This window comes from Aspergillus japonicus, assembly GCF_003184785.1.
Source record: "Aspergillus japonicus CBS 114.51 unplaced genomic scaffold BO86scaffold_31, whole genome shotgun sequence".
Taxonomy (NCBI): domain Eukaryota; kingdom Fungi; phylum Ascomycota; class Eurotiomycetes; order Eurotiales; family Aspergillaceae; genus Aspergillus; species Aspergillus japonicus.
In genome coordinates this window covers 160,655-187,203 of record NW_020291668.1, presented here as the reverse complement: position 1 = coordinate 187,203, position 26,549 = coordinate 160,655, and the positions used below count along the sequence as shown (strand labels likewise).

General features: G+C 50.3%; 7 protein-coding genes across 7 annotated transcripts; 4 read left to right on the top strand and 3 right to left on the bottom strand.

Moving 5' to 3' along the window:
• Positions 1-141: 141 nt before the first annotated feature.
• On the top strand, positions 142-1,643 carry BO86DRAFT_364181 (fungal specific transcription factor domain-containing protein; the record flags this gene model as incomplete). Its single annotated transcript, XM_025669998.1, has 4 exons — positions 142-318; positions 393-827; positions 888-1,126; positions 1,220-1,643. Exons 1-4 carry the CDS (start codon positions 181-183, stop codon positions 1,641-1,643), a joined length of 1,236 nt encoding a protein of 411 aa, XP_025526742.1. The 5' UTR covers positions 142-180.
• A 313-nt stretch (positions 1,644-1,956) lies between these two features.
• Positions 1,957-3,363, bottom strand: BO86DRAFT_315366 (uncharacterized protein; the record flags this gene model as incomplete). The annotated part of the gene is made up of 2 exons (XM_025668089.1): positions 1,957-2,662; positions 2,816-3,363. The coding sequence occupies 2 exons, from the start codon at positions 3,361-3,363 to the stop codon at positions 1,957-1,959; spliced, it is 1,254 nt and encodes a 417-aa protein (XP_025526741.1).
• A 1,148-nt stretch (positions 3,364-4,511) lies between these two features.
• On the top strand, positions 4,512-6,422 carry BO86DRAFT_410598 (cytochrome P450; the record flags this gene model as incomplete). The annotated part of the gene is made up of 6 exons (XM_025674514.1): positions 4,512-4,785; positions 4,861-4,932; positions 4,971-5,059; positions 5,112-5,682; positions 5,781-6,087; positions 6,218-6,422. 6 exons carry the CDS (start codon positions 4,512-4,514, stop codon positions 6,420-6,422), a joined length of 1,518 nt encoding a protein of 505 aa, XP_025526740.1.
• A 1,349-nt stretch (positions 6,423-7,771) lies between these two features.
• On the bottom strand, positions 7,772-8,520 carry BO86DRAFT_380126 (uncharacterized protein; the record flags this gene model as incomplete). Its single annotated transcript, XM_025670704.1, has 4 exons — positions 7,772-8,057; positions 8,231-8,379; positions 8,418-8,446; positions 8,514-8,520. 4 exons carry the CDS (start codon positions 8,518-8,520, stop codon positions 7,772-7,774), a joined length of 471 nt encoding a protein of 156 aa, XP_025526739.1.
• A 6,269-nt stretch (positions 8,521-14,789) lies between these two features.
• BO86DRAFT_293914 (ankyrin repeat domain-containing protein) lies at positions 14,790-15,155 on the bottom strand (the record flags this gene model as incomplete). The annotated part of the gene is made up of 1 exon (XM_025667396.1): positions 14,790-15,155. A coding segment is annotated over one exon (366 nt), but the record flags the coding sequence as incomplete, so codon positions are not given.
• Positions 15,156-22,740: 7,585 nt separating this feature from the next.
• Positions 22,741-26,420, top strand: BO86DRAFT_390021 (hmg-CoA reductase). Its single transcript, XM_025672286.1, has 3 exons — positions 22,741-23,135; positions 23,207-25,665; positions 25,769-26,420. Exons 1-3 carry the CDS (start codon positions 23,013-23,015, stop codon positions 26,049-26,051), a joined length of 2,865 nt encoding a protein of 954 aa, XP_025526737.1. The 5' UTR covers positions 22,741-23,012; the 3' UTR covers positions 26,052-26,420.
• On the top strand, positions 26,161-26,495 carry BO86DRAFT_456925 (uncharacterized protein). Its single transcript, XM_025677189.1, has 2 exons — positions 26,161-26,292; positions 26,363-26,495. The coding sequence occupies exons 1-2, from the start codon at positions 26,166-26,168 to the stop codon at positions 26,473-26,475; spliced, it is 240 nt and encodes a 79-aa protein (XP_025526736.1). The 5' UTR covers positions 26,161-26,165; the 3' UTR covers positions 26,476-26,495.
• Positions 26,496-26,549: the final 54 nt, after the last annotated feature.

Genomic DNA, 26,549 nt, shown 5'->3' with positions numbered 1-26,549 from the left:
TCCTGCACACTAACTTGACCTGTAGTCCGTCGTCCCATTTTCCTCTCCTCATATGCCATCAGTGACCTACACGTGCTCGAGGATCTCTGCCACGGCGTCTATGCTACCAGCGGGCCGTCTGCAGGTCAGATAGCCAGCAGCCATGGAGTCCTTCTCTTCGTGCTGAAGGAGTACGTCGCCATGAACGACGACCTCTGTCAGCGGTTCGATCTCAATGCACATCTCATTCGATGCGAGCAGATATTCGTCGCAGCGCTGGAACATTACGAGGTCCTTGTCGTACCAAGCTTCGAAAACATTCTGGCTCTGACGATGGGCGTGAGTGCCTCCCTCATTTTACACTTTGAACCCTTCATCTAAACTTGCCATCAAATCATTAACCCCAAGGCCAGATGATCAAAGCCCAAGGCGAAGCCAAGCCCTCTTTGTACTGGACGCTCGCATGCGCCGCCGCAACCCAATGCCAATCCCTCGGGTACCACCGAGAAGCCAGCTATCGCAACATCCCGTCCGGTAAGGCGGACAGCATCCGGCGGCTGTTCTGGACGGTGTACTGCTTCGACAAGAATATGTCCCTGTTGCTGGGCCGCGTCTCCAACCTGCACGGCCTCGCCATCGACACGCGCCACCCGGCAATGGCCACCGACCGGGCGCTGCGGCCGTGGGACGAGTCGTTCATCATGGGAATTCGACTGGCCGAACTGCAGGACCGGGTGCTTACGGGCCTTTACTCACTTGGGACGGCGAGTAAAGGTCCGTCGGAACGGGCCCGACTTATCCGTGACCTGGCAGCTGCGATGGAAGAGTGGCGTGTCGAGTTTACGCAAGTGAGCAGCAATACCTGGGGTCTTTCGTACGCACACCAGACATCAAAGATTGACACTCAGCAGATCAACGCAGAGGCCGTCAACAACGCGCAAGTCTTCCACCTCTCCCGCGGCAACTGGGACATAGCATACTACTCGACCTTGACGCTCCTGCACCACGCCTCCTCCGCCACAGAGACGGGCCTCTACGTCGGCTCACCATGCGTCCACGCCGCCCGCAATAGCCTGCAAGCTCATCTCCAATGCTTTCCGCAGTATCAGGACTCCCGTCTTCTCTCGGACGGGGAATACATCAATTGGTTGACCCCTCTTTCCCTTGACTTCCCTTTCTTTTAGTTTCTGTAATATCAATAGCAAATAAGACAATCCCATACACTAACCACAACCACCAGGATCCTCCTCTACTCCTCCTTCACCCCCTTCCTCGTCACCTTCCTCCACGCCATCGCCGCCAAAGACCCGGAGAGCGTCGCCCTCCTTGTCCGCGTCGTCGGCACGCTGGAGAATCTCCGGTCCCCACCATCCCAGCAGACCTCGGGCGCGGAGTGTCTGTATCAGATCTGCGCGACTTTCGCGCAACTGGCGCAAAAGCTGGTGGAGTCATCAGCCTTTCCGGGGGGAGTGGACGGCCCGTCGAAGGGTCCGTCCCAGTTGGCGGGTGGTGATGTGGGTGTGGCCGAAGACGGCGCAGGCTTCGGGTTCCCGGCGGAGACGTTTTCGGACGTTTTCGGGGATGTGGATTTCGATCCCGCGGGAGAGTTGTTGAATGAGTGGATGGGTGGGCAGCCGTTTTTGGGGAACTGGGTTGATTTCTAGGGTTGGGGGGCTGGCTCTGGGGGTTCGATTCGGTAGTTATTGAGTTGATATATTTGGTTTTATCCAGTGGAATGCAGAATTCTATCTAAGTTAGCCTGAGGTTTTCTTCCCCATCTGCTACGGTTCATACAGAAGGCTGTGTCGTCCAGCCCAGTACCCTGTTGTATAGCATATCCCATTCCACAGTCTAGAATGACTGATCTATAGCCTACTCCTTTTCTTCGTAAAGCCCTATAAAGCAAACTAAAACAACGATCCACACCGAGCGCCAAGTCCACCCCCCTCCCAAAACCTCCTCCTCCAGAACAGGCCCCTACAACCGACAAACAACCCCCCACATCTCATCCTCCTCCAAGGCCAGCATATCCTCCTCCCTCAACATAACCACCACCTCCACCCCCTCCTCCATGCCGTGCCTCCTCCTCGGCAAAACAACCACCACCCCATCCGCCCCCTCCACAACCGGCATCCTCACCCACCCAACCCCGCCCAACGAACCCCCAAACTGCACTCCATAAGCCTCCACCCCGGCCCAACTCGTCACCGTGACATCCCTGTCCCCAAAAACCTCCCACCCGGGATACAAGCCCCGATAATCCTCCACCCCCTGGACCAGAGCATACACCTCCGTGATAAATCCCTCCCCAATCTTTTTCGGAGACAGGGAGTGCGTAATGCAATCACAGATACCCGCCAGTCCGCGCACGGGGTCCATATCCGCGGTAGCCAGCGCGGGAGCAGGGTACTTTGCGGTAGCGTAGAGGACGAGATTGCCTATATATCCCGGAGTGAGAGCGGGGAGGCGGGGGCGGCCGTTGACGGCTGTGGTGAGGGTGCTTTTGCTTTCCTGGGTCAGGAGGTTTGGGGTGCGGTGCGCGCGGACGCGGGTGATTGTTGTCCAGAGGAGGGTGGTGACGAGGGTGTTGATGGTTGGTTCTTGGGATGTGTATTTCTGGCACAGGGTGCGGAGGGTGCGGAGGTGGTGGAGGCTGAGGGTGAAGAGTTTGGAGGTGCTGGGTCTGAAAATTGGGGGGGGAGAGGGTGGGGTGGTGCTGAATTCGGGGTGGTGGGTGAGGAGGTCTTTTGGGGCCGGAGGCTGGGATGAGGAGAGGGTTTGCATAGCTGGGGCGAGGGCGTGAGAGAGTTGGCTCTGTCGACTGGACTGGGAATACTCGGAGGAGAGGTTACCACCGGTGGTTCTGGTGGTGGTGGTGCTGGCTTGCGCCCACAGTCGGACGACCTCGGCCAACCCGGTGGCGTCGACGCTGTGGTGATGCAGGCAGATGCATAGCCCTATGCCGCGGTCGACAAAGCGGAAGACGCTGGCGGCGAAGACGGGGATGCCCGGCTCCATATTCCCCAAAGGCATGGCCGGTAGCGGCCAGACATACCCCGGAATGGCTTCCGGTGGCATGTTTTGCGCAGATAGAGTCGCGTAGGATGCTGCGATGGTGCCTTTGTCTTCCAGCGTTGGGGTGTCTCCTGTGTGCGATCGGATCTCGAGGATCGGTCGGCCGGAGGCGTCAGTGGTGGGGAAGATTCGTCCGGATATCCAGGGGATTTGTTTGGACAGTTGCGCGAGACCGGTTTGGAGAGTGTGCAGGGTGTTTAGGGTTGAGTTGGGCTCGGGTCCGGGGAATACCAGAAGGACCCGGATGTAGGTGTTTGGCATGGCCAGGTCCAGCGGAGTCAGCTGCTCGATATGGTCGCAATCATCCATGGTCGATGTTGAAAATAAAGAGTGGTTACGAGAGATGCAGCTTGAGTTAGGGCAAGTCGCAGTGTGCATCTTATACCAGGTTCCTCCCGCTCCCTGATCGGCCCCGCGGGCCCGAACGCCCGTCCGGCCGGCACAGCCAACTGGCCACGAATACTTCACATCAAGCTCCCTCCATGGAAGAGTGATTTGTACTGTAGATTGAGGAGCGTGTTGAAGACTAGAATCACTGGCTGAAATAGAAGATCTTACTCCATGCTCAGCACATTTCGAGAGAGAATTTGTATCTCGCGATAGCAGGGAGATAGAGGTGCTCGTTCTTGCTTGATGTTCTTGTCCCAGTCCGCCGCACCACAAATTAGGAGGGGCAATGACACCCTACACCAGAAGATTGCGCTTCAGGAGATTTCTGTTCAGCCTTAGATAAATGGCAAGTCCACCGACGGGGTTCTACCACCCATGCCACTGTCACGAATCTAGCCAACCATTCAGTCGTTTTACCAACAGCCTGTGACTGCATTGTAACACGGAGACTTTCCAGCAACATAATAGACCGCGGGGGAGCTGCATCACATTACGTCACAATCCGAAATGGATACAACCTCAAGCCACTCAGTCACCAGGCGATTGGGAGTCGGAGTATAAGCTAATGGTGGGTCTTGTTAGTTGACTAGGGTATTGATTGGCTCTGACGCTTCTTCACGCTACCTAGTAGTCTACAATGTAATGTACGATCAGTGAAGGGTCGAGAGAAAACCCCCGCTTAGGCCCCTTGGGACAATCTCTATCATTAATGGTCTACCGTCACCCGGCGCCACTTGCACACACATAGCCGTTATGTGGTAGACTTTGTCGGTGCTGCCGGCCCGCCCTCGTTAGGGCCGATAGTTAAGCATCAGCACGCCAACGCCGCCCCGCCCGGGAAGGATTCACCCCGCTATACGACTTCTCACTGAAGTATTTCCCAGCCGAGGCCTTGGAGCGGGGCATTACAAATACATGGTGCATTCAATATATTCACTGTTACGCATGCCCACCGATTTCCTGTCTCTACCCCTCTTTCTCTTTTCTGTCTTCAACTCTACGCTTTTTCTACTGTGTACACTCTGCCACGCCAACACCCGACCACCTCACCTGTCATTACATTCAGAATGCATGTGAAAGCTGTAACCAATGCCCTCCCCTGGGCCGCAGTCCTCTACGTCATCTTCCGATTGATCTCCTCATTCCTCACTACCCGCCGTAACGCGGCCAAAGCGCGTGACCTTGGCTGTGAAGAGCCTCCGGTCGAAAAGAACCGCTGGCCCTTCGGAATCGACAGTGTGCGACGCGCCCTCGCCGCCGATCGAGCCCAACAATTCCCTGCCGATGTTCTCCAGCGCTTTCAGGAACTGGGGACATATACGTACCGCTACAATATTCTTGGTAGGTCACGCTTACGAAGCTCCCTTGGAACTGTCCTCTGCAGAGTATGCCATTACTCACGTGTTCCCACCACAGGCTCGAAGAATCTTCGGACGGCAGACCCTAAGAACATCCAAGCAATTCTAGCCACCCAGTTCAATGACTTCGGTAATTAACTCTTCATACTAGCCAGACTAATCATGCAGATCTTGGACCTACACGACGGGGGAATTTCCTCCCCATGCTGGGCGATGGCATTTTCACGTCTGACGGGGTATACTGGAAACATTCCCGGGTATGTTGCTCTGCCAGACCGGAAACGAAGCCATCATGCTAACAGCTGGTAGGCCATCATGCGACCGCAATTTACCAGGGACCAAGTAAGTGACTTGGACCTGGAGGAGACGCATGTGCAGAATATGATGCGAGCGCCGGAGCCATCGACCACGGCTGACGGCTGGATCGAGAAGGTGGACCTCCTCCCCTATTTCTTCCGCCTGACGCTGGACTCGGCCACCCAATTCCTCTTCGGGGAGTCCGTCAACAGTCAGCTGCAGTCTGCGGCCAAGTCCCAGGGTAATGACAAGAGCGAGGAGAGTAGAGAGGCCAAGTTCGCGCAGGCCTTCGACACCGCACAGATGGCGCTCGCCACCCGCGCCCGGTTCATGGACCAGTACTGGCTCTACGACTCGTGGGAGTTCCGGCAGGCGTGCGGCGTGGTCCACGAGTTCGTCGACCATTTCGTGCGCCTCGCCCTGTCCAAGGATCTCCGCGCGAGGCAGCAGCCTTCCCCGAACGAACCGTACGTCTTCCTCGAGGCTCTGGCGGCGGAGACGCAGGATCCGCTGGAGCTGCGCTATCAACTCCTGAACCTGCTGCTGGCGGGTCGCGACACGACTGCCTCGCATCTTGGCTGGGGTAAGTCGCGCCTACGTAGGAGTGATACTGCCTCCTTCTTTTCTCTGGACCCTAGGATGGTAAAATTGGTGGACTGATCCCTAACCCACCCATCCCAGTATTCTACGAACTCTCCCGCGACCCCGAGCGCTACAAGAAACTGCGCGATTACATCCTCGCCGACTTCGGACCCTACGACGCCCCCCACGAGATCATTTTCGCCAGACTCAAGGACTGCAAGTACTTACGCTATGTCAACGACGAAGCCCTACGCCTCCACCCGGTGATGCCCTTCAACGCCCGCTACACCAACAAGGACACCACCCTCCCGTGCGGCGGCGGCAAAGATGGGAAAGCCCCCGTCTTCGTCCCCAAGGGGTCCACGTGCGACTACGGGGTGTACGTGATGCATCGCCGCCAGGATCTGTGAGGCGCCGATGCGGACGCCTTCCGGCCGGAACGCTGGGAGGGCCGGAAGGTGGGCTGGGAGTATTTACCGGTATGCCACCGCCTTTTTCTTTCACCGTGTGCTCGGAAACAACAATTCACTGACCAGACTTTTTGGTGGTAAGTTCAACGGCGGCCCTAGGATCTGCATCGGTCAGCAGTTTGCCCTCACTGAGGCCAGCTACGTGACGGTGCGGTTGCTGCAGCGGTTCGATCGCGTGGAGATTTCGGATGCGCACGAGGTGCTTCGGCATAATCTGACCTTGACGAATTGCATTGCCAATGGGGACAAGGTGCGGATGCATGCTGCGTGAGGGGGGGGGGGGTGGAGGAGCTCAGTGAGCCATTTTTTATCGCAGCTACGAAGATATCCACATTGAGAGTAATGCCATGAAGCCGTCTCCCACTACTAAGTTAAGCTGGCTTACGGCATTTGATGTTCTACCAAGAACAGGATGTCATTATCTTCGAATTGAAATGATGGTATTATTTTCTGGACCTCAGTGCATCACTCGAAATTGAATGGTCTCCATTTTGGGGGGTGGGGGGGGGCATGCGTACTCCCAGGCCGTCTGATTCGACTCCTCGGATAAAACTGAGTAGAGTAAGAGGACCCAGAGTGGCCAATGCTACCTTCCTAGCGCAAGTCTCTCACAGCTGAAAAAATATAAGAGATCTCCTCAACCAGCCTTGATTCGAGTGTCATGGTCGAAGGTTATTTGTTGCCTCGTCTAACTCCACCTACCGTCCCCACCTCCACCCCGCCCAAGCTTGTAGATCACGTGAGCTCCGCCCCTTCTTGCATAAGGGCTACATATCAACTTGTAGTACTATGGGGATTTCTGGATTTGCCTACATACGTTGACGCAGCCGAGGTCGCCTGTGTTGAAGTATATTGCCTATATGCTGTGTTCTATTTATGCGGCTTTGATTGTTGAGGTCTTTTTCTGAGGGCTGGGGTACTACAGACTGTTTATAGCAGTAAGTATATACCCTAATTAAGAAGCTGAATAATCCTAGTCATTCTAAAACATCCTGCCGATGTATCGCTTGTCCTTTGCCTGGGTGCTTTAAAGATGGATTCTTTTGAAGGAAACCCCGCAAAGGGAGACGTCCAATACTACTAGGTAAGGTACCAGCAGTGTTCGTTCTTGCAGAGTGCCAGCCTGGCCGTTCTATCCTTCCGTCTCTAGTACCCCGCCTGTATATTGACTTAACCCTACTGTTGACTCCACCCCCACTGCGTAGGTCCAGTCAGTGCGCCCAAACCACCCATCTTCAACAACTTTAAAACAACCGAAATATCCTTCCTTTACAAATCTGATCCTTTTCTCCGTCCACTCACTCATCAGCCAATCTCGCCTCCCTACCCACCTACCCAGAATGGCAGCAGTCTCCTCGCCCGAGTGAATCAAGGCCTGCAGCTACGTAACAATCAGCCTGCTTATTAATAAGTCCTATAATGCATCTTATACAGCTCCTCCTCGCCCACGCCACTGTTGGTCTTAATATGCTGCTTGTGCTACTTGCCGCATTGTCTTTATTAATTATATAGGCCGGATTCTTGGTTGTTTTTAGTAGGAATCTGGCTATACTCTCCAGCCAGACTAGCAGTTAATCGCTTATCTCTGTACTTGCAGCGGCGTATCTTGCTCTGGCCTACTTAAACACTCAACAGCCTAAAGCGTCGGTGCTGACAGTGACGGTCTTTATGACGGTGCTCGTGGGTCGTGGTCTGGTGGAGGGTGAGCAGCGAGAGGTTCATGTTTTGCAGTAGCGACTGCAGGGCGGCCGGGGTGAGAGTGAAGACGAACCATTGGCGGGGCCGCGGTAGAGGCTCGTCAGGGCGATGAGGATATTGGCCGGTTGTTCTAGTTGTCGTGGTGTTGACCACGCCGAAACGGTTGTACAGCGTCGGCACTATGGCGAGATTATTGTAGAGCCCCAAGCTGTTTAGTATACCACTATTAAAGGTTACTTTAACTACTGTCGCCTGTTATACACCCCCCTGTATAAGTTTAGGTACACCATATAGACGGCCTCGTACGCGGGATAAAACAGGTTCTTATATATACCTCCTGTTGTGGCGTCTTTCCAGTGCAGGACAAAGTTAAATACATACTGGGTGCTGTTCGTGCGCGCACAGTAATCCGGTAAGGTAAGGTAGAGATAGGCGTTTATCCACATTGGGTTCTGCAGGTAGGTTTTGTTGACCCAGGTATAGAGGTCGGGAGCGTCGGTGTATGTGCATGCAAGCCGTGGGCTGGGGGTCTGTTAGGATCTGAGTCAAAATGACGGGCGAGACTCACACCAGAGATGTCAAGATAAAAGGAAAGAACTAGAAGAGGGACTTAAAAATGAAGGAATGCAAAGAGAAAACAACCGGTACAGTGGGTTGGGTATACCTGTCATTGTTAAAATCATCCGGCTGACTCTGCCTCACTGTCAACGCGCCTGGGGCGATATCATCGCGATAGGGATGCACCAGGCGAGGAGGGCACTAAGGAATAGAAGTAGGGCGGTACTAAAAAGATATAGACAACTAAAATACAGCAGATTTGTTAAAGATAAAAGAAAGAAGTTATGATTACTAATATATATTAGCTGCAGGTGTAGGTTCTTCTATAAACTCTAAATAAAAAATATACCTAGTATAGCAGGCAGCAAAGTATAGAAGCTGTTTATAAGTATAACTAAAAGCACTATTATATAGGGTTGCTGAATTATCTGGGCGACTTTCTATTAGACAAGCCAGTAGAAGAGGCTTAGGTATACTAAGGCTAAACAGACTGCTATTAGGGTGCAGCAAGTTTATTAGTATAGCATAAAAAAGTTTAGAAGTTTTAAGAAGGTGAAGTCAGAAACATACCAAGTACGTAGTCCTTTCTTTCAATCATCTGAGATCTGCCAATCATAACCAGGTTAGTTCGACATTTTCCCAACCCTAGCCCATCGACCTTTACCATAGCATCTTTACCATCATGATCTACGCTCCACCTAACGTCTAAGCGCCTACATTGTGACAGTCGCTACATGAGTATAAATGCTGATGGCAATGAGCTGGCGAGTACATGAACGTGGTTCGGCTCGACCCGCAAATCAAGATCCGCACAATATTGCTTAAAATAACTTTAATGTATTCCAAACTGGTCATCTTTTGTAATAAAAAAGAATTCTTGATTAGCTGCTTAATATCATAATTTAGATAATTATAAGAAAAGAATTAGAATCGTTGAAAATCAAAGGGAATATATCTTATCTATATATAATTAACAGCTGCTTCAGGCTCTGTTTTAACAAAGTCTTTTTGGTCTTGGCTTTGATTCTATATGATGTCTTGTTTTACTCTTCTGAAGCTTACTCTTCTGAAGCAAAATATAGCTTTCATATTTTATTACTCTTTGCTTAAAGCCGAATAGATGATCGCATATCTTGTGGATAAATGCGGTTAGAAGTATAAAGATTTCTAAAAAAAAGAATACTTCTGTAAATCTTACGCTCTGTACGATGTATCAGTCTTAAGTCCTAGGATACGCACTTAGTGATCTACAATAAATACAACAGCACCCTATGAAGATACCAGTTCGCTTAACAGCTTCGCATAAAGTGTCAGCTGTTTCACATTCTCCTATAAGTATCACAATAACAGAGGTGCTATTATACTTGTGACTAGAGCTTTGTTTCCTGTCTATGATTTGTATATTCTTCCATTTGAAACTCTTAAAAAATAGAGAACATTGATACATTCGAAACTCTAATATATCTTAGGCGAGATATAGTTAGTATAAAAGTGGTGAGAGACTTCATATGCAACGGCTTGCTTGGCAGCTCTACGAAAAGCGAGAGTGTTACTGCGCACTGCATAGTAGATTAATGAATCCGCGCCATCTATTGAAGGAGATTACCAGCAATGCAATAATCATGAGCTCACACTATTCACAGCTTCTCTCCTCCCTCGGGTCACTACTGGCAGTCTCCACAAAGACAAGATGATGCATGCCCCGAAAGAACCCTTCCTTTCCTCCCCCGATTTCGATGCGCCCCGGTTTCTCGAAGATATCGCAACGCATTTGCGCGACCATCAACGCCTCATTCTCCGAAGCACACACTAGGAAAAGGCTCGAGATATTTGGGACAAGTTTTCACCGAGGGGGCGTCTTATGGCGCACGATGGACCGCCCCGGACACGCGTTAAACTCTCGCTTTTACGAGCGCCGCATCACGAACACGGTGGCCGCCGCCGTCGAGGCCGGCCTATTCAGGTGAGCCCCCTGCCCGTAGCCTGAAGCTGACTTCCCCGATCGCCCTCTTCGCCTCGCTCACTGTCTGTCGTTCTTTCTCGCCGACGCACTACCCCCAATATCTCGGCACTGGCTCGCGGTGTCCGCGGGATCGAATGAGACAAGGCCGGAAGCAAGGAAGTACCCTGTCGTCCCACCGCCATGCTAGACTGGCTCTTTTGATGGGTGGCACTCGGAACTTTCTTGTTCCACAAATCCACAGCACGATTAACATTGAAGGCAAATAGGAGGAAGGGAATGGATACACAGGCTGAGGTGCAAACTAAACTTGTACGTTAGTACACGTCGATCCGGGGGAACGAAAAAGGAGAACAAAAGGGTTTAGCTCACAGATAATCGGAAAGATCCATTTCCCCTGGAACTCCAGATTCCCATCGGTATGCGGGAAGTCGGTCACATTCAGAGCGAAAAAGGAGGTCAGGAAGGAAAGCGGGAGCTAGAACCAGCCATCAATACACCGTGTTTGCTCCGATAGATAGAAGTAAAAGATCTGGGGATATGGGACACGTACGAAGAGAATAGCCACCACCGTAAAGATTAGGGAGATGTTGGCCTGCTTGGCTGTGTCGTTTGCTTGCCATCTTCCGAACTCGGCTTCCTTGATACCGGCCTGCTGCTGACGTAGCTCCAGAAGAGCATTGATCTACGCGAAATATTAGCAGGCTGTGACGCGTGGATAGCGGAATTGTATCCACATACTGATTCCTGGACGGCAGTCGCCTCGTCGGCGATGCGCTGGATCTCGCACAACATGCGCGTGGGATTCATCGGGTGGCTATATTGATAACCCGTGAAGGTGTCGAGGTCCTGGGTCTCGAAGGTCTGTTGCCACACCTGCTGCTGGCCTTTAAGCACCGTCTCGAGGATGTTGAGCTCATCACATATATCCTTCGCTTCGCGTAGTAGGTGGACTTCGTCATCGATAACATGGTAGGGGTTTTTCGGGAGATCGCGAATAAATCCGGTGTGCTCGTGCGTGTGCGACTCGTCCTCGAGGGTCGTTAAGAAGCTCTGGTAGAGAGTGGCCTCCTTGTTCATCTGGGGTTGTTAATTAAGCTCGCTGACTGACAAGTAGTGGACGACTTACTAAATCTCGAACTGACTCCTGGAATATTTCAAGGACATTCTTGCCTTTGTTCATCTGCTGGTCCGTTTCCGGGCGACTTCGGAAGAACTTCTGATCAAGGATCAACGTGGTCATAATACTAAGCACAATCTCAGCCATGGCTTTTGCTGTCCTGGGCCGCTGAAACTCTTCTTTTTCGTCATTCAGCTGGATAAACCGACGAATCCGCTCTGGGAGTCTCGCTTCAGTCGGGTCTGCTGGGTTTGTACAGCTGGTGAGGATGGTCCCTGGAAGTCGATGAGCACTTGGTCCTGGGTTACAAGAGAAGTTGGAGGTGGCGACCCCCATCAACTTACTGTTGTCGAGGATACGAATCCAGATCTGGTCGACAGCCAGAATTTGTTTCCCTGGTTCGCGAAGATGTTTCTCGCGCTCCTGGTGTTCGTTTTCCCGAGTCTTGGCGTCTTTCTTCGGCTGTTGGATTTTGTGGTTGAGGTCCTCGGCCCACCGAACCACAACTTGATCAATATCTCTCGCCATGCTATTCTCGAGGGTCGCGTAGTAGAATTGATCCAGGGTCATTGCTTGGTGGAGGCCTGGATCCAGTCCATCAGTCTCACTCAAAGGTGAGATCGCCTTGGTCAAATAGGGCATCTGGTTTGGGTTGAGTAAAGGTCCTGCAAAAGGTAAACAGATCGACTGACCTGGATTGACACGATATCTTGGTGCGAGACCTTCTGCCCGTCGGCACTAAAGATATCGTTCCACGCGAACGAAGTTCGCTACGACGGTGTAGTCGACTTGTCAACACGGAAGACGATACAGTGAAGTGTCAAGGACTCACCATGCATTGTGGCCTGAGGAAAAGTTTGCCAGCCCCAGCAACGACCTCGATACAGCTCTTGGCGAAGAACGAAGCCAACAAGCGATGATGTTTCTGCATTCGCCCTGCCTCCCGAGACAAGCGTTGGCAAGCATCCTAGCCCTGCGGTTAATCTTCATCTACCGGGTCAATGGGGAACGAGACTACTTACGCCCATGACGCCAGCCTGCAAGGAAGTGAGTGAGACGGTGAACGAAGGTCGTATTTGGATGGTATCAGAGATTCTTACATGATTGAATGGCAGGTGAATCCAGCGAAATTGAAGTGCTCCTGTGGCAGGCGCGTCACTTGTGTCTATAGTCAAAGAATTCTGGGCTGTTGAGGAATTGGGATTACTGAGCTCTCGAGGCCGTTCCTCTATGTCTTTCAAGTGTCGTTTAAATGAAGACAAGTCACGATGCCTACTGGCCAACGAATGTGTCATCACTCTCTGAAAACCAAGTTGGTGGCTGTAGACAATGTGTTCGAGTGATCGTTCAATCGAATGAAGGTCGATGTCGTCTCCCAGAGCGTAAAAATCAATGATAGCCACATAACTCGTGCCTAAGCCAGAACCAAGTCGCCGTGAAGGGAAGGCTGGCGGGCGGTAACTATCGGTCACGCCGGCCTGCTCGACTATCTGTGGGGGGTTTTGGAGGAGTTGGGAAAGGGCCTCCTTGCGTAATTCTTCTCCTGTCTCCGGAAGAGCCTTTAGGACCTTCCTAGCAAGCTCGATTTCTTTTTGATCGAATATCCACCCGTTGGAGAGCATCCACCACAGTTCAATGGCTTGGGTATTATACACCACGGTGGGAAGTAGTCCCCACTCCTCGGCGGGTCGTTCAACCCCAGCACATATGGCCTCGCTTGGCTTCATCAGCCGGGTCGTCTGCAACCGGAGAAGACGGTCCTGATTTCCCGGCTTCTCAAAGCGAAAGATAAGCTCTAGTGCTTGCATTTCTCGACTTGGCGCTGACGCTGGACAACCTGGACCCCTTGGCAACTGTGTTTTCAGGGTGTGAAGGGTGTGATTAGTTAGTTGGTCCAGAAGGTAATCTCGTAAGTGTGCATGACGCCATTTGACGGCGAGTGAGAGAGGCGTTTCTCCCGCGCGGTTGGGTTCCATAATAAACTCGATAATCTGCTGACCGCAACGTGCATTCTCGAGCAAAGCCTCGCTGGCTTGCGAATTCCCAGCTGCTGCAGAGGCGTGCAGCGCAGTGTTGTTATCGTCATCGCGTACGCTGTAGTCATAGACGGAGAGCGCAGTCCGAATTAAAGCGTGATTGTCAAACCGCGCAGCAACGTGAAGCAAAGTCGCGCCTTTTTTGTACTTCCGGTCGGGATGGGCGTAGTCAGGAAACGCTGCATCCGTAAGGTGCTGGCTTTTGTTTGCGACCATCCAGTACACGATGGAATTCAGGTCATCCGCCGGCAGTTTGGGGTCGCGGGAATATTCCAATAAGCGGGTTTCAACCATAGAGACCTCAGCTTTTGTCGGGATGGGAGTGTATCCCCCCACGCAGGACGGGGGGTAATATAGATCGGATTTCAAGAGACAAAGCGTTGCCTCACGGTGGTTTTCCGCGACGGCTAGACCCAAGGGGCTCCTGTAGAAGGACTCTTGAGCTGGAAGCTCGGAGCTGATATCTTTCAGCAAAGCTTGGATGTTTTGCAAATGACCTTTAAATGAGGCTTCATGGAGGGCCGAACGCCCATCCTTGTCTTTTCTGAGAATGCCTGGCCTCTCAAAGAGCACAGGTTTGAAGGGATTCATGTCATCTGTTTCAAGTGCGAGTTGGAATGGTGTTTTTCCTTCGGCATTCTCGCGATTGACGTCGGCCTTATAGCGCACCAAACAGTCGATGGCCCCCGCATGTCTTTCCTTACAGGCCGTATGAAGTGGCGAATCGCCCCCGACGCCCTCAACTTTGGCCCCGTTGGCTATCAAGATCTGGATCAAGGTGTCTAATTGGTGTGCGTTCTCTTTTCCTCCAGCCCACCTGACGGCTCCATGCAAAGGTGTTTCTCCCACGTACGTTTTTGCGTTAACATCTGCGCCGCTCTTGATGAGAATCTTGACATTTTCGAGTTGGCCTAAATTGCTCGCCGAAAAGAGAGGAGTTCGACCCACGTTATCGAACCTCGCAGGATCCGCTTGGTGAGATAAAAGGAGGGCAACGGTATGTGGGTCATTGTGCTCGGCCGCAAAGTGCAAAGGTGTGTAGCCTTCGTGATTTGCTGCATGGACAGCTGCTTGAAAACTGAGAAGTATTCGCACCGTTGAGTGTTTTTCATTGGCGCAGGCGAGCTGTAATGCGGTATTTCCTGTTTTGTTGCAGGAATTGACAGCGGCGTGTCTGCTCAGCAGGGTGAACATGACTCTATCATGTCCACGTGTAGCGGCCAGTTGAAGCGATGTATTACCATGCTCATTACAGCTATCGATTTCGGCGCCTTTGTCCAAAAGAATGGAGACGACCTTATCGTGTCCCTTATCAGATGCCTTTTGAAGCGGTGTATTACCCCCTTTATTGCGTGAGTCAACCTTTGCTCCCCTCCGCAAAAGTACAGAGACAACCTCAAGATGCCCACATTCAGATGCCGCGAGCAGAGGGCTGGCTTCGTTAAGGTTCTTGCTCTCGGTATTTGCACCATAATTCAAAAGAATTGACACGGTGCTTGCATGCCCCCGATATGCTGCTAGGTAAAGAGAGGTCTCTTTATACTTGTTGCAGCTTTCGATATTAGCACCCTTTTCCAAAAGTGTTAAGGCGACCTGATCATGGCCATCAAAACAGGCTATCTGAAGTGGTGTATTATCCAATGCATTACGTGTGTCGACATGGGCTCCTTGCTCCAAGAGTGCCAGAACGGCCTCAAGATGCCCATTTGCAGAAGCATCCAGCAGAGATGTCTCTTTGTTCCCATTGGAGCTATTGATGACGGCACCCGGATCAGGAGGTCTGGATTCTGCAAGTCCATCTCCACCTCCTGCCCGTTTATCTTCATCTTCATCACCTTGTTCTTGTGCTGCCTCTTCTCCTTCTTCTTCTTCTTCTTCTCCTTCTTCTTCTTCTTCTCCTTCTTCTTCTTCTTCTTCTTCTCCTTCTTCTTCTTCTTTTTCTTCTTTTTCTTCTTCTTCTTCTCCTTCTTCTCCTAGTTCAGCATCAATGAAGTCGTCATCCAGTGCGCTGGCTCTGCTTTTCAAAGCGGGGACGTTCGTCTCGTCGGACCGGGAGTGCATTGTTTGATGACTTGGAAATTATGGCAAGTTCTAATAGAAAAAAAAGATCGGTGATTCAGGTGGCTCCAATTCAGTTAAAGAGAATATGCTCGGGCGACAGAGTGAGCAGATCCCACCCTATTTATTAAAAACCGACAGAGTCCGTTCTTTCTTTCTGTTAAGAGAAATCCGAGGCGCCCAGGCGAACTCCTGCATAGCACGATGGCCGCGATTGGGTATCAAGGTGACGAACGATTACTTCAGACGGCCTAACTAAACTAGCGAACACCACGCTTGGCAGTGGAAAGGATTCCAAGATCTAAAGTGGAGTTGTCTCGGTATTTGCTCCCTTACCCCCAAGTTGGGCCTCCTGCCTATAGAGGGATCCGAGCATTCCGAGAAGAGACAGCACTAGTGCTATCTTTTTCAGGCCGGTGTTCAAAGCATAGAGACACGGATCCTCACTAGCGCGACAAAAGCACCGTGGGTGAGATGGGAGCGAGCTGTATGAGTTTTGAAAGAAAGACCACCGACAGGTGCGGACTATTGTGTATCGGTCTACTCGGCCCAGCGCCCCCCTGTGCATCCTACTGTGGTTGACTCCGTTGATTTTGTTAGTACAGTGGAGAGGTGCAGGGATTTGAATTCTTTAAGCGGTATGTCTACCACTACACACCGCCTTCCTTATTAAGCTACGTGTCAACTTCTTGAAGCCGTAAACACGTTAAAATTGTTAATATATACTAATTCTTGTTGTTTTAAAGATGCCTTCAACACCTGAGCCTACCTCTTCTAAAACAACAAATTTAAAGTACCTTAAATAAGATAACCGTCTGCAAGTTTTTACTCTTTAAAATACTGGCTTAACATATCAACAAATTGTAAATTAACTTTAAATTAGTTATTACTAAGTTTAATATATATGTTAAAGCTAATAAGCTACTCCGAAGAAAGCCAAAGGCGCTAAAGCAAAGCTATTAGAGTTGGAAGTTAATAAAGTTATATAATAAATCTCTAGTTTAAAATATATATATACTACTTGCTCTACTACTATATTGTTAAAGAGCTTAAACTTTCTATTAAAGCAACTGCTTTAGCCTATACTTTAAAAAAAAAGGCTATTTTTAGTATAAAGTACTTTGCAAACCACCTTTTACTCCAGCTAATAAAAAAATAAGGTTAGTCTGGGTATTTAAATATTTAAATTAAATATATAATTAATAGAGTTAAATTCTTTAGACTAATAAAACCTAGATAATCTTAGATTTTTATAAACAGATTTATATAACTTGCAAAGCTGGTAAAGAACTTAATAAAATATACCTTTATACAAGTCTACTATATAAATATAACTAAATATTTTAGGCATCTTTTTATAAAAATTATAAAGGGCTATATTTTTTTAAAAGAAGAACTAGGGCAGTATTAATACTAAATATTATTATAAATATATTATTCCTATAATCTACAGCTATATATATTTTATTAAATATAATAAACAACTACAGCTTTAATTAATATAAGATAATATACCTAGGTATATAAGCAGAAATACAGTCCAAGATTTTTAAAAATATAGGATTTTTTTAATTAGTTGGTCTGCTTTTTTACCGGATCTTAATCTAATTAAGACTGTATAGAATTGGATAAAGAATTAGCTTAATTAATTTTTTTCTAATAATAAGTAATTATTATATAATCAGCTACAAGAGGTTATACAGGCTACTTGGAATGCTTTACTAAAGGAATTTTTAAAGAAATTGATTAAAAGTTTAAAGGTAAGGTGTAAGGCAGTTATCAACACCAAAGTGTAGCTATACAAAGTATTAATAATCATATATATAGTAGAATTTTAAAGAATTCAAATCCCTGCATCTCCACCGTACTAACAAAATCAACGGAGTCAACCACAGTAGTCTGCACTGCTCAATTCCTCCACGCATACCGTATTTAGTAGTCTGCTGCGGCTACTTAGCTTCGCATCTTTTCGACGGACCTTTTACAACCGCACATTTCAGCTACCCCGAGCCGCTATTTTAGACTTCCGGCTGCGGACAAAGGCGGGACGAACCGACCATTCGTTCCTATTGACGTGTCATCTGTGATATGCCCAGATCACCGCAAGCACGGACAGATGTCAGCTCGGAAGTGGTCCGCCCGCCGTCTCCACCTTACATGAGGAGTCAATCACTCGCTCGAGTGCTGAGAAAGGATGTGATGCCGTGACATGGAATGCAGCCGATCTATCGATCACGTTGCATCAAGGCTTCTTATCCTAACCAATCACTTGAGGCAAACCTCTTCGTAATCGACAAAATAAGACCTACCTAGTTAACTAATGACTAGCGTTGGTTCACAGTCTACATGCTACTTAAGTCCAATCAATCACAACACTGTGTCTTGCGTCAGCCTGCCACATCTGATTTTTGTGCTGGACAGGTCATGTGGTGCTGTCTTGCATACACACCCAACCAGGCACAAAGGCCCTATGGGGGATATTGTTGCCGACGACTAACTACCCACTGAACCAAGTTGACAGAGACCCGCAACTCAATAGTATAAAGATCCTAATTATCAAAGACGAGATCTGTCTGACAGTCTGGCATGTCACAAAGAGTCCCGGGCCGACCCCGAAAATGTAGGTTAGCCCCCTTTACGGTCGGTCCGTTACCCTACGTGTCCATCCCTGTATTGGAAATTGCCTCCTAGCGTGGTATTGCAGCAGATATTCCCTTACCCCGCGCGAGCCTTCCAATCCCTGCAGGGAGTTCATGTGCGCCCATCAACCGCGGGTAATGTTTGCCGAACGGTAAGTAGATCCTGGTTATTGTCTATTGCTTATAAAATCTTACCTGTCTAGATTTTTTGAATATTCTGCTAAATTAGTATTTTATCATACTAGGCATTGTATCTACATATATCCATGCATAGTATGAAGAATTATTGAAAAGGTTCTAGATCGCTTTTAGGTATATCTGACACTTTATCTTTCAGAGAAAACCTACTGCTTAGGATGCTGCGTCTTTAGGTACTGATCGGCAGAAAGTCAGTTTTCGCTTGTGGGTACTAGGCCTTTCCGCCGTGTTATTCTTGGACATATACTCTCGTAAGCATCACAACTCAATCCTAAGTCTTGGTTTCATACTGTTAAATCTGGTTTTCATCATACTTAGCAGTTCTAGTTAAAATCAAGGTAATCAGGTTTCGATAGATGGGCCTCACACTTCTCATTATTATCACGCAGGGCTCTTCTGGAAAATTGAGGCCTAGAAAGGTAAATTGGTCAGGACAAGAAAGCTTAATGGGCCAAATATTGTTTAACTCCGACTGAAGTGTGGGAGGGAGCTTATAATACCTGAATTTTATGCTATCCGCCTCCAATCATAGACTATGTGATAAATAGATGTTTGCTGTAACCAACCGGCTGGCGATAATCATAGACTTGATCTAGTTAGGCAATTTCTGTGATGCAGGTATCAATCAGCCCCCCCCCTCCCCGGTCTAGTAAACTAAACCCTCCGGTGATTACCGACTTATCTTGGTTCTCAGCCATAATGTTTGAGATGCGAAGATTTTTGTTGCCTCTCTGTTAAACACAACAGCTAAGATTTGCCGGCTGAGTTAAGAAGTATATGTTTTATCTCTGCTTTTAGATTCCAGCCAACCATTCCTGTGGCCCATATACTTTGATTGTGGATGGCTTTTGGACGTATAGGAGCAAATCAGTCTGAGAACTAATATTAGCATTACCTAAGATTAAAAACAGCACTTCTAGGCTGTGCTACAGGGGTTTTAGCTTAGATTACAACTATAGACTTAGTTACTATAGTATTTAGCGCGGTTTGCACAACTGTTCTACCAGGTCTACTTACCTAATTCAAGTAAAAAGCGCTACCTATTATATACTGTTAATCTAAACTTATTGGAGTTTGCTTAAGGTTCGGCCGCCATATTCCTGTTTTTAGATAGGAGAAGAGAGTCGCCGCATTAGCAGGGTCCTGTGCCAAACCCAACACTGGAGTGATCATTGTGGGAATGTAGGTCGCTTGGTGTTCATCACTACTCCCTTGTACCAACGGCACGCCTAACCCATTTCTTTTGTTCAGATGTGAGGCAATTGGTGAGCTGGAATGGGTGGGGGCCCTTTTGACATGCGCATATAAGAGCCAAAGAATAACTAGAAGACATTGACCACATTGGAGTCCCAGAAGAGATTTCACTTTTTGATTGTAGAAGAGGAGCTTGAGCGAGGGCAGAAGATTTTCTTTCCTTCCTTTTGTATGGCAGAACTTTTGTTAAATCAGTTAACAAACTAAGAGAATAATGCTTTTTAGATTATTTTCCTCTGGACTTAGATTAAGCTATAGTTTATCATAGAATAATAATTATAAGGTTCCGAGATTCCCAAGAAGAATAATCATTGCTGTTTAACTTGGGGTTCAGTCGGGTAACAATAACTATGCTGGAAAGTACTATATGCCGACCTACAGAAATGTCCAACAGCTACCCTATCAGACTAAAACTCTACTAGTAGAATAATAAGCATAGAAACAAACCATATATATAAATTCCAGTAAGCCTTATAATCTCATAATCTATTTGTTTGGGCAAAATAGGAAAAGAAAAGTAGACATATTGCCGCAGAAAAAAAACGAAGGTTTGTTCCCGACTGTGGAGTTGATCGTGGGTGGCGATGAGTCACTGGACTGGAAGAAAGCAAAGAACTAAATGCTAACCCCTACGGGGCTCCGCAGGCTAACTCATTCAGGCTCCTAAATAGTAACTTATCTAGCTAAGCCCCTGATAAGCACTACCAAGCACCGGCCAAATACTATTGAACGCTAGTAGAACGGCTGTATGTGCTAGCTTGGCAGACTTGCCAAGTGTCTCAGGTTTTGTATTTAAATCTAATCGGTTAATATCAAGTACATAATTTGTGATTAGTGGGCCGGTTTTTCTTGTCTCACTTTTACCAAGTAGTGGTAACTCAGATGGTATCTTTCCAAGTAGTGGACTGCGATAGTCTGTTGAGCTCGCTTCACCCAGGGTGGCCTTTCCGGAACCTGTGGCGCTTCCCAGTGCTGTTACGCTTCCTGGAACGCTCCGAGCCAGTCAGCCAGCCAACTGCTGGTCGGTGCCTTGCATGATTCATCCAGCTTGGCTCCTGTCCCTGTAGCTTTTTGGTAGTGGCCGTGACTCCGTCTGTCACCTCCATGCTGCCTTCTAATGAGAATACTGCTCTCTGCAGGTATGAACACAATGAATTGGATCCCGCGCACAACACAGTTTAGAATGCAACACCTAGATGTATGACTCGCAGACATAATCTTTTCCTGGGCACAGTTATAGCCTAGCTGAGTACAGGTCAACTGTTCGAGCCCAGCGCAGCATACATGCATAATTTTTGCCCACCCACCCACACATCTTACTTCTTAATCCCAATAACAAGCCCAGGAATTAACTCTATACTCCCCGCCCTCTTCCTCTTTAACACCAACTAAATCCTTTATCTTTTTATATTTTTACTTTCCAGTAATTTAGTCTTATATCTGCCCCTGGTCTCTGTGGATAGAACATCCATCTTTTGATACCCATTCTCTCCCACTCTACGGGATGCCCCGCAAGAGGGGTCTTTCTTGTCTTTGTTTTTTCGTGCTGTACTCTTTCCACTCTCCTCGGCCAAGAAACAGCATCTGTATTCAGATGCCGCGAGGTCCACGCCGCTGGACGCGCCATGGAGACCGGGTACTGGACCAAACCACTCATTAAGTGTTTCGCCCTCTTCGTAGTACCCTCTCAATGACAGAGAATATTCTCCGGGTTTCTAACTACACCTCCGCTGAAAAGAATAAGACGACAATCAGCTGAAGCGGCACCTCGCAAGTCCTTGCCGATCACAACTGCAAGCAGCGCCCCAGGCCCTGGTACACAGCTACTGAAGAGAATACGGCTGGCGATAAACATCGATTCTTTGCCTCCCGTCTCCGCGCACAGAGGAAAAATTGCGTCTTTGCCGTGAAAGCCAAATTACTCCTCCCAGAGTGTAGTCAACAATCATCTTGCAAGCACGCGGGAGATAGCACTTGTCGCTGAGAACCTAGATTCCAGACAATGGTCTAGCTCCTGACGATTTGCATACGGGCTTTAAGTAGAGTTAGGGTTTCTAGTCTGTCGCCCAATACAAGGTCACATTGTTTCCGGTTGCGCTTGAGTGCGGGGATCATTGAGGTCAGCATTGGTGATATCGATCTTCTTCGAGACAGGGAGATCCTGCAGGTGGTAAGATCAGGCCAAGTCGCTCGCTGTAAGGCGGTTGGCATCGCGGGGAAGGAGGCATGGAAGCTTTTACCCCAGTTACAACTTGCAAATGTTTAGAATAGAGCTAGCCCTACGAAGGGCTAGATTTTATCTGATCATTCTTCGCATGATCTACAATGAATTTCTCCACTCAGTTGACTCTTATCTTAGAAATTGTGGCATCAATGGACTCTGAATGTTCTTGAGAAGATCAAGACAGCTAGAAATGTATGCAATCAGACCAGCGACTTTCGTAAGTGATGGGTTACAGATTTTGCACGCCGCGTAATACTTCTGACTATGTGTAGGGCTTGTTTTACTCTGTTCTATAATTTGATTCCGGAGTAATAGAAGGCAATGCTAATTCGTCACATATATCTCCATCGTGTATCGTAATATGGTGGTATTCAAAGCGAGCACGCTGTAGGCTTTATAGTAGGTATGTAGTATTCACATCAGCGTGCTTAGCCCATCTTTCATCTACAAAAACTAGTCCCGCGGTCATCAGGTAGAAATGATCAGGGCTACTGAGCCCGTGGCATCCGGATAAGCGATTGCGGTCCAGTCGCATTGACGGCTTGGGCCGACCATCCCGACTGCGCCACAATGAATGGAGCTTAAAGATATTCCGGATAGACCCACTCTGAGTACGTAGTCTATCGCTTCATCCTATCAATCTGCGGCATCTGAGTGGCAGGCCCCACCAAGCGGAGGCGCATTAGTGCTTATTGTCTCGGCCGGACATTCTAAGGTTCAGGCACCAGGGAAACTGACGCTTAGTACAGGGCATTATTGGCCTGGGATTATCGCTTTGAGCGGTGTCGATTCGTCCCTCGCATCATCCAGGAGACTTGATCTCTTTTTCTTTGTTGCCAGTTATCACCTCTTTCTGTACCAGTTTCTCATTCACTGAGCGCTGTACTTGCAACAAGATATGTGAATATTCGCCATCTCATCTATCTCAATTCAACAAAAATGGCATCGGTGATTGCAGAGCCCAATACTGGCTGGGTCCAGCACCGAATAAACCAGGCATTGCGCGCAGTGGTAGGCCACGCGTGTCGGCGTCCCCTTCACACCCTGCTCGTGACAGCCCTTGTCGCCGCAACGACTTATCTTCAGGTGCTGGAGGGAGCTTTTCAGGCGGCGAACATGTCGCAGACAGCTCCCTTCGACGTTCGATCGATTCTGTGGGGTAGCCGCAGTCTCCATCTCGGGGAGAAGAGCTCGTGGAGATGGCAGAACGACGTGTCAGCAGCACACGGTCATGGCCAGGTATGGCAGGCACCTTTGCTTCAATTGAACCTACGCGTACTTACCGATCGTTTCTTGATTCTCCTTGACAGGTTGACCAACACTTGGCGCTGGTAACACTCAACTTCCCCGGTTCTTCCGACGATAGCAACCCTCCCTTCGTCTTGCCCCTGTCCGTCGACGCCGAGCCGATCACTCCCACTTCGAATCTCTTCACCTCCTTCTTCGATGACTTTTCTCTGGCGTATCAGGTCCCCTACAATCAATTGAGCAGGCTTCTGGGAGACATCGAAGTAGTCGCATCGAGTGGCAATAACAGAACGTGGGCAATCCAGCGCCTCCGCGGAGAGGGCTCGCCCCTTTCGCTTGGCCGCTGGCTCGGCAACTCATGGCTATCGTTTCTGCACCGAGCCCAGCATGCCGAGACAGTGGACGTGGTCATCATTGGGCTCGGATACCTGGCTCTCAACATGACTGTGATCTCGCTATTCCGCGCCATGCGTCATCTGGGGTCGCGTGTCTGGCTGGCAAGCGCCGTCATACTCTCCGGGGCATTTGCCTTTGTGCTGGGGCTCGGGGTCACGACGGCCTGCGGTGTGCCGGTGGACATGCTGCTGCTCTCGGAAGGCATTCCCTTTCTGGTGCTGACGGTGGGATTCGAGAAGCCCATCCGCTTCACCCGTGCGGTGCTCTGTGCGTCTAAGGGACCTTCTCGTGGACCGCAGCAGGACAGTCACCCCAACTCAATCCCCACCACCATGCAGACCGCCATCAATGCACAAGGCTGGCTGATCGTCCGCTCATACCTCTTGGAAATCGGTGTTCTCGCACTGGGAGCAGCCCTGCGGCCACACGACCAATTCGGACAGTTCTGCTTCCTGGCCGCCTGGACCCTGCTCTTCGACGCCGTGCTGCTCTTCACTTTCTACGCGACCGTCCTCTGCGTGAAGCTGGAAATCACGCGCGTCCGGTGTCCAGATACACTCCATCAGGCGGACGAGCAGCGAGGCCCCCGCATGTTCGGGTACAAGGTCAATCCGGCCAACGTGGCGCGCTGGAAGTCGACGATGGTGGGCGGCTTCGTGCTGGTGAACGTGCTGCAACTCTCGTCGTTTGCGTTTCGCATCCTAGGCGGCTTCTTGACGAACCCCTCGCTTATGCCGACAGCTGTCAGCCCGTTTAAGGTGGCCGCCAACGGACTCAATGATATCTACCTGGCTGCCCGCGCGGCAGGGACGGAGACCCGCGTGACAGTGCTCCCTCCCATTCGATATACCCTCCATGCAGCCACAAAACCGGTTGACGGGGTTTTCGCAGGACTAGAGATTCCGGTGGCTCGACTGTGTCTGATCGGCGCATTGGCCGTCAGTCTCATTCTCAACAGCCACCTGATGCATGCCGCCCGCTGGCATGCTGCCGACGCAGCGAATGCGTCCGCTACACCTCTTGTCACTCATTCCTCAGCCCCCAGCTCCGGCCCTCAACCCCGGACCCCGGAAGAGACAGAGACTTTGCTTAAATCCGAGCAGGCAGAATCACTAACCGACGAGGAACTAGTCGACCTCTGCCTCCGGGGCAAGATCGCGGGATACAGCCTCGAAAAGACCCTGGCAAACATAGCCCCAAGCTCATCGCGACTCGAAGCCTTCACCCGCGCCGTGCGCATCCGCCGCGCCGCCATCTCACAAACCCCGTCCACCCAACCCCTCAGCCACGGCGTCCAGGACTCTCTCCTCCCCTACCGTGACTACAACTACGAGCTCGTGCACGGCGCCTGCTGCGAGAACGTGATCGGCTACCTACCGCTCCCGCTGGGCCTCGCAGGACCCATGCTCATCGACGGCCAGGCATACTTTATCCCGATGGCCACTACCGAAGGCGTACTCGTCGCCAGCGCCAGCCGCGGCTGCAAGGCAATCAACGCGGGCGGCGGCGCCGTCACGATGCTAAAGGGCGACGGCATGACGCGGGGACCCTGCCTGGGATTCCCCTCGGCCTCGCGCGCCGCCGAAGCGCAGCGCTGGGTCGAGTCTCCCGCGGGCCACGCAGTATTAACGGCGGCATTCAACGCCACCAGCCGCTTCGCGCGTCTGCAAACCCTAACCGTCGCGCAGGCCGGCACGTATCTGTATATCCGGTTCCGCACCACCACCGGCGACGCGATGGGCATGAACATGATCTCCAAGGGGGTCGAGGCGGCGCTGCACGCCATGACCGCCCACGGCTTCCCGGACATGCAGACCATCACCCTATCCGGGAACTTCTGCGCCGACAAGAAGTCCGCGGCCGTGAACTGGATCGGCGGGCGCGGGAAGTCGGTCATCGCGGAGGCTACCATCCCGGCAGATACCGTGCGGACGGTGCTGAAGACCGAGGTCGATGCGCTGGTCGAGCTCAACACGGCCAAGAACCTCGTGGGCAGTGCGATGGCGGGCAGTATTGGGGGGTTCAACGCCCATGCGTCGAACCTCGTGCAGGCGGTGTTTCTGGCCACCGGCCAGGATCCCGCCCAGAATGTGGAGAGTAGTAGCTGTATTACGACGATGAAGAAGTATGTCTGTCCTTTCTCTGGCGTCATCCCCCTATTGCCTTTCCGTCTTTGTTTATTTGTTCCTTGTTCGGATGATGGGTACTGGAAATGCTAACAACCCCAGTATAAACGGCAACCTGCACATCGCCGTCTCCATGCCCTCAATGGAAGTCGGGACGATCGGCGGGGGCACGATCCTCGAGGCGCAGGGCGCCATGCTGGATTTGCTGGGGGTGCGCGGCGCCCATCCCACCGACCCCGGCGCGAATGCCCGCCGCTTGGCCCGGATTGTGGCTGCCGCCGTCCTGGCCGGCGAGTTGAGTACGTGCTCGGCGCTGGCGGCGGGTCACTTGGTGAACGCGCATATGCAGCATAATCGGAGTGCTGCGGCGTCGGGAAAGAAATAGGCTCGGGATGAAAGGAGATATGGTTTTTGGGGTGTGGATGCATTGCTTTCATTGTTGCATGTCTGACGTGACGATCTTAGACTGTATGTTATACTGGAATGTCAAGCAGAGGATATGGAGTGGGAGGAGACTGGCATGCACCTGTCCCCTGGCTCGATGCGTGATCACCGTGTTTTTAGGCACCTGGCACTCACACCGCTCCATATCACCGACAAGACTATCCTTACATCGCTAATGCTAGGTATGCCCTCTTCTGAACCCGCTTATTAGATTCTGTCCTGGCGACTGATACAAATGGGCGAGCAATTCAGTGTCGGGGATATCTCTCTTTTCTATAAATAATCTTACATTGGCAATGCTTGATCCTCCAGCGGTTGATTTACAACAAGCCCGCCTTGCTATCACCATTGTATTTTATTGGTAAATGGAGAAAGTGAAGTGATTTAGATTCAACATCATGTCCTCAGAAACAGGCTTAGTCTGCCTAGTACAATGATA

Coding starts and splice junctions, on each gene's coding strand:
- BO86DRAFT_390021 (XM_025672286.1), top strand. CDS start 23,013: ATGTCGCAGACAGCTCCCTTCGACGTTCGATCGATTCTGTGGGGTAGC. Junction 23,136..23,206: donor CAGCACACGGTCATGGCCAG/GTATGGCAGGCA, acceptor TCTCCTTGACAG/GTTGACCAACACTTGGCGCT. Junction 25,666..25,768: donor TGTATTACGACGATGAAGAA/GTATGTCTGTCC, acceptor TAACAACCCCAG/TATAAACGGCAACCTGCACA.
- BO86DRAFT_456925 (XM_025677189.1), top strand. CDS start 26,166: ATGGAGTGGGAGGAGACTGGCATGCACCTGTCCCCTGGCTCGATGCGT. Junction 26,293..26,362: donor CCTTACATCGCTAATGCTAG/GTATGCCCTCTT, acceptor CGAGCAATTCAG/TGTCGGGGATATCTCTCTTT.